The 6,170-nt window shown below is 49.2% G+C and overlaps 1 protein-coding gene and 1 long non-coding RNA gene across 3 annotated transcripts in view; one reads left to right on the forward strand and one right to left on the reverse strand.

Moving 5' to 3' along the window:
• PLEKHM2 (pleckstrin homology and RUN domain containing M2) overlaps positions 1-3,003 on the reverse strand; it is a 33,402-nt gene extending 30,399 nt beyond the window's left edge. For both annotated transcript variants that reach the window (XM_079986853.1, XM_079986852.1), the window contains exon 1: positions 2,673-3,003. In XM_079986853.1, coding sequence (XP_079842979.1) covers positions 2,673-2,735 — 63 coding nt within the window. In that variant the 5' untranslated portion in view covers positions 2,736-3,003. The remainder of the gene's footprint in view (positions 1-2,672) is intronic.
• A 474-nt stretch (positions 3,004-3,477) lies between these two features.
• LOC307223284 lies at positions 3,478-6,062 on the forward strand. Its single transcript, XR_013842062.1, has 2 exons — positions 3,478-4,933; positions 5,046-6,062. It is a non-coding gene; the product is annotated as an uncharacterized lncRNA (long non-coding RNA).
• Positions 6,063-6,170: the final 108 nt, after the last annotated feature.

The raw sequence follows: 6,170 nt of genomic DNA on the forward strand, positions 1-6,170 counted from the left end.
CTAAACGTTGCAATATACCGATACATCACAGTGTCTGAAATAAGGATGGAGCTATGTAGAGGCATCGCCTGCTTCAAAGTTTTTCCTGCACCATGATTTCTGCATAGTACACACACACATCATGATTAACAACATATTGCCAAGTCAAAAATTATGAAACCGGTATCACAATATTGGCTTCAATCCAGTTTTGGATGATATATTGCCAGCCCTAGTTAGGATTAAGGCTAAGACTGAGCATTATAGGGTATAAAGAAACCCAAAGGCCAGATCTAGTAAAAGGATAATGCCTTTTAAAAAAATGTATTTCAGTAGTGAATATAAAAGGCACAGTTGGTAACAAAGAGGACAGTCTTGCCTCTGGCTCCCTACAGCAAAGCAAAGTCATGGCAAAGGATAGCTAGATCTAGATAGTATAAGACCCCAGTTCTGCAAACTAAATATATAATCCAAAGGCACATCACCTTCATATTACGTCTGGCTGCAGATATTGCACGGAATAGCCTGTGCATTTGGATAAGTGGGTTATTATGGGCTTGGGGGATGAAAGTCGGGGCAGGGAAAAGGTTACAAAAGGCAAAGGAGAAGAAAGAATTACTGGTAAATTGGATGATGCAGTGCTGGGAAACACAATTAATGGAATTATGAGAACTACACACTGCTGGCTCTCCTTCTTGCCAATCAATGGGCTGTTTCTTCAAGCAGCAAAGGACCAGCAGAGAGCAAAGTGCCTCCCATCGAAGGCATCTGCTTGTTTAAGAGGTTGGGAGAGATAAGCTTCACAAAACACTGCTGGGGAAAGGCCTGTCACGGTGGGGAGCCATCAGGGTACCCTGCAGATGTTGCTGGACTCAAATACCCATCATCCACAGCTGCATGCCAAATAGTCAGAATAGCAGCTGCTGAGAAGCACAGCAGGGGGAGGATGCTGTTGAACTCAGGTCCATCATCTTGCAGACTTTCCAAAGGAATCTGCTTGGCCACAGCAAGGACAATTGGCCTTACGTTCTTAGGATGGTAGACCCTTGGTCACCTGGCTCAGGATGACCCACACTGACTGCCTAGGGTTTGGGGCAGGTGATGTTCCCACCTGGAGATGCCATGGACTTTCTGCACAGAAAGCAGGTGCTCCACCGCTGAGCTGCAGCCCTTCCCTTCAGCCTCGGTTTGTTGTCAGTAAAATGGGAACAGAGGCTTCTCTAAAAACATCAATTGCTGAAGAAAGCAGTCCTTTGGCCCACTGAAAATTCAACACGCGCTGTAACTTGCTCGTTGCTGAGACTGCATACCCAGGCTTATTACAGTCCAGCTAGAATAAGGAAGCAAGAGAGCACAGTAGCTGGGCTGTGGGGGCAAAGGCAGACCATGCGGGGAAAGAGATGTACAGTCGCAACCAGGGATGCTGGTTAAATGATGTCATATGGTGCTAAAACAGAGGTGACAGCTTTGATGAAATGGTCAGAAAGCACAGCTTGAGCAGTTATCATTACCATAGGGTGGGCGCTGACAGGGTGCTCCCGGGTGGGTAATGTTCAGAAGAAGCCACACCAGCAGGAGAATCCCGTGTTGTATTCTATGGCAGTTTCCCTGCCCCTGACTTTCTTCCCCCACGCCCACAACAACCCCCCAGCATAGAAGGCTTATCAAGAGAGAGCAGGGAAATGATTGAGAAATCTGCAATGAATTAAAAAAGGCTGTTTTAATAGTATTATAAGTAATACTATGCTACTGTGGCTAATCACATCAACAACATGTGACAATGATGAAACGACGTTACTAACAACACTATTGTTGCAGTACGTCAACAATGGGCTGTGTCCTCTTCTGAGAAGACCCACTGAAACCAATGGGCCAAAAATCCACCATGCCCATCAACTTCAGCGGGTCCCGCTCTGAGTATAAGTCGTACTAGATAGCAGCTCTCGATTTTATTTATATTGCATTAAATCCATAACCTGCCCTTCCTCCCCGAAAGGAGCCCATGAAGCAGTTCTTAAGTGACTCAGATTCTTGTGACCTATCCTGCTCTTGGTTTAACTGCTTTTAATTTTGAAAGTGAAGCGACGGCTGTAACCCTGGAGCCTGCATGTCAAAGGGGGGCGGGGGGCAGGGAATAATAATAATAATAGAATTTATATACCACCCTATACCTGGAGGTCTCAGGGCAGTTCACAGAAAAGGTAATAAATTTAAGAACGCCGATGATGGTAGCAAAAGGACAAGAAAACTGACAGATCTTAATAACAAATAATAATGATTGTGAATAACAGCAACAACAGCGAACAAGAATAACGACTGACATGGTAATAGTAATAACAACCAGTGGCGTAGCGTGGGGGGTGCAGGGGGGGCCGGCTGCACGGGGTGCAAATCCATGGGTTAGGGGGCGCAAATCCACGGGTTAGGGGGCGCAAATCCACGGGTTAGGGGGCGCAAATTACTTGCCTTGCCCCGGGTGCTGACAACCCACGCTACGCCACTGATAACAAGAAATAAGAATTGGGAGTAGGGGGGTGAAAGGAAGAGAAATATGCTGGGATGGGGTGGCTGGCTGTGTGTGTCTGTTGACGGCCCTTGAGTGGGGCTGGGAAGGGCACCCTTGTGGCGGGTCTGTGGGTCTCCCCCCCCCAACAACACCCCAATAAAAAACAACCCCTCCCAACCCCGCTGACCTTCTTGACGGAGAGAGAGATGTTCTCCAGGATGCGGTCCTTGACCTGCCCGGGGGGCTCCATGGCCGGCGCCGACGCGCTCCTCTGGCGGAGACCCCGGCCGCCCCGACGGCGAGGACGTCCGCCCCCACGGCGCTGCGGACCCCTCGCTCCCTCCGTCCTGAGGGTCCCCCGGGGGCCACGGAGAGGAAGGTCCTCCCCCAACCCTCAAGGCCCGCCCCCCACCGGGGGCACTTCGGGGGCGGGGAAGAGGAAGGCGAAGAGGGCCCACGGGAAAAGGATCCTGCGCGGAGCCGAGGAGCGGGACCGGCCGGGGGGGGGGAGGAGGAGGAGGAGGAGGGCCGCCGCCGCCGCGGGGTGGAGCCGCCTCGTGACAAGCGGGGAGGCGCCCAGGGAGAGCGCCGGGACCGGCCTCGGGCCTCCTGCGGATGCGGCCTGTGAGGAAAGGGAAGCGAGGAGAAGAGGGCTCCGCCCGGCAAAGCGGGAGAAGAAGTGGCAGCCACCGAGACCGCCGCGGCTGCTGCAGTCCGTCCCCGGCCAGGCCGCTCTCGGCCCGCGCAAAGGACACCGGGAAATGTAGTTCGCCGGGTCTGAGGGGGAACAGGGAAAGCGTATATAGCGTGCCTAGGAGGAGAGGGAGAAGCGTGAGGGCTCTTCAGGGGCTCCCTTCCCACTTTACAATTCTACCAGTCCGTGGTGGAATCTAGACACACACACACACATATATTTAAAAAAATGCTTTAAAATGCTTTGTGAAAATGTGAATATGTGAAATTTCCGCTGTGAAAATGCTTTAAAAAAAAGAAAGACACGTTTTGAAAACTATGTTGAATCTCCCATGAGCTCACCACCGCCATCTAGTGTCACATTTGTATAATGCATTTGGAATGCTGTATTTGCAGATGTATAGCTGAGTCCATAGGATTATACAGTAATATTATAAATAAAATCTTTGTGGGGGTTTTTCGGTGTGTATATCTATCTATCTATCTATCTATCTATCTATCATCTATCTTAGTTTTCCTTCCTCCCATAGGTGAAGGACTTTGGGTTCCATTGCTTTAACTGTATCAATGTTTAATTGGGGTTTTTTTTTAGTGATTGTTCCCTTCCTCTCCTATTTCCCCCCCCCTCCTATTTTTTGTTTGCCCCCTTGTTTTTCTCATAAAACCCTGCGAAGTAGGCTAAGCCAAGAGGCAGAAGGGCACTGCCCGCTAATTCTCCTCACAACAAACCTATCAGGTGGACCAGGCTTTGTGTGAGGCAGCGGGCTCCTTTTTAGTCCCGCGACCACCCAGGGAGGAAGCCAACAACAAGGTCCACCAGCACAGCTTTGCAGTTGAACGCAGCTTTGAACCCAGAACTCCTCCACCATGCAGCCTTGTGTTATTGTTAATATAGTTTTTAAAGCTCTTGAGAGATATATTTTTGCAAGCTGCACGGGGTAGGAACTGACCAGAGAAAGGTAGGTTCTAAATACCAAAATAAATAAAGAACCCAATACCCTCATGCCGGCACCCCCATCTTTGGTAAAAACTTTCTTCAACCTTCAGCTCAGTGATGCAAACACTTCTTTTCTCCTTCCGCTAACAAAATTATGTGTGTGTAAATATGCATGTGCAAATACGTGACCTCCTGCCCTCAACACACATGGCGTTTTCCAAATTTCAAGGGAGAGTAAGGTCCCAGCCCCAGCAAGTTTACAATCTAAAATTTGGCTTGTGCTAATTCACCCCCTTCTGACACTGGATGGGAGCCTGTTTACACATTTTATTGTGTGAACACCCTTCCAAGAACTTCTACCTATTCAATTCCTCCTCCCTCCCAAGTCGTTTTCCTTTTGTGCTATGTATTTTGGGGTTGCAAGGCTGTCCTTTTTTAAAAGTGATGTCCTTAATTCAAAATCTGCAAGCACACATCTTACCAGCCTTACAAGAATTCCAGCGTTCACCCTGGGGGAAAAATACTTGCATTAGGCCAACCAAAACATTTTACAAAACAGCGTGTACGACGTGGCATTTGGCCTAATGAAGGTATTGCCCCGATGTGGATTTTCTTACACGTTAAGGTAGGTCTGTGTGTCCTTGCCATAATGCCAGTTTCTATTCCATTCCAGAGGCAAAATGCAAGCTGGAGTTTGTCAAAGCTTCACCGGTGAAATCCGTGCCTATTTATTAAAGAAAGAGATGAGTCATACCACAAGACGTCGACTAGAGTTGGCCACCCTGCTTGGCGTGGAAGAGGAGAGCAAGCCCAAACAGGTAACTCGGTGGCCTATTTCTTGGGGTGAGCTTGCTAGCTTGGTGGAGTAAGCACCTTGGAGGTGTCACACACCCACAGATGCTAAGCTGAACCTGTCTAACCACTTTATAGGGTGCAGTGGGAAAGGTGTGCAGAAGTGCTTGAGGGGATGCAAGCAAGAATACAAAAGTGCTCCAGCATCAGCAGTGCGCTACTGGATCAAAGGCCTGTGTGGACCAATATCCTAGACATGGGTGCAGCAGCACTCGCCAAGGTGTGTCTAGGCTCCCTTGCGCCCTCAGGAAGGAGCTGTATTGGTGCTGTCCCGCCAACTACTATCTGGCTTATGCTCCGCCAGCAACAGATATTCACCCTGCCTCCGATACTGGAGGTAAGATAGCCACATCCTCCTCTATGGTTTTGTCCAAGCTCCTTTCTCGCCCTGATCTGGCCAGTGATCCATTTGATGGTCACCTCCAGGCTTGATTATTGTAACTCGCTCTACGCGGGGCTGCCCTTGAAGCTGACCCAGAAACTCCAGCGGGTGCAGAATGCCGCAGCGAGGCTCCTTACGGGGTCCTTGCCGCGGGATCACATTCATCCAGTGCTTTACCAACTGCGCTGGCTCCTGGTGGAGTACAGGGTCAGGTTTAAGGTGCTGGTTTTTACCTTTAAAGCCCTATGCGGCCTAGGACCCACATACCTACGGGACCGCCTCTCCTGCTATGCCCCACGGAGGAGCTTAAGGTCCACAAATGACATCATTTTGGAGGTCCCAGGTCGCAAGGTGGTTAGATTGGTCTCAACTAGGGCCAGGACCTTTTCAGTACTGGCCCTGACTTGGTGGAACGCTCTGTCACAAGAGACTAGGGCCCTGCGGGACTTGACATCTTGCTGCAGGGCCTGCAAGACAGAGCTGTTCCGCCTGGCCTTTGGTTTGGACTCAGTCTGACCCTTATGTTTCCCTCCCTTTTTGGTTTTGATATATGGACTACATTTAAAATGCGGCTGCATTTTAAATTGCATTTTAGCCTGTATTTTAAATTGGTTTTTCCCCCTATTATGCTTTTACTGTAATTTTACTGGTGTTAGCCGCCCTGACCCTGGCTCTGGCTGGGGTGTAAATAAAATTTATTATTATTAAAGACATCCAATTCAGCACTCACTAAATCCTGCAGCAGTGTGTTCCACAGCTTAATTATGTGCTTTGTGAAGAAGTCCTTCTCTTCTTCTTTGTCCCAATTTTTCTCCAACATT

The sequence above is a fragment of the Podarcis cretensis genome (assembly GCF_951804945.1).
Source record: "Podarcis cretensis genome assembly, chromosome: 8".
Lineage (NCBI taxonomy): Eukaryota > Metazoa > Chordata > Lepidosauria > Squamata > Lacertidae > Podarcis > Podarcis cretensis.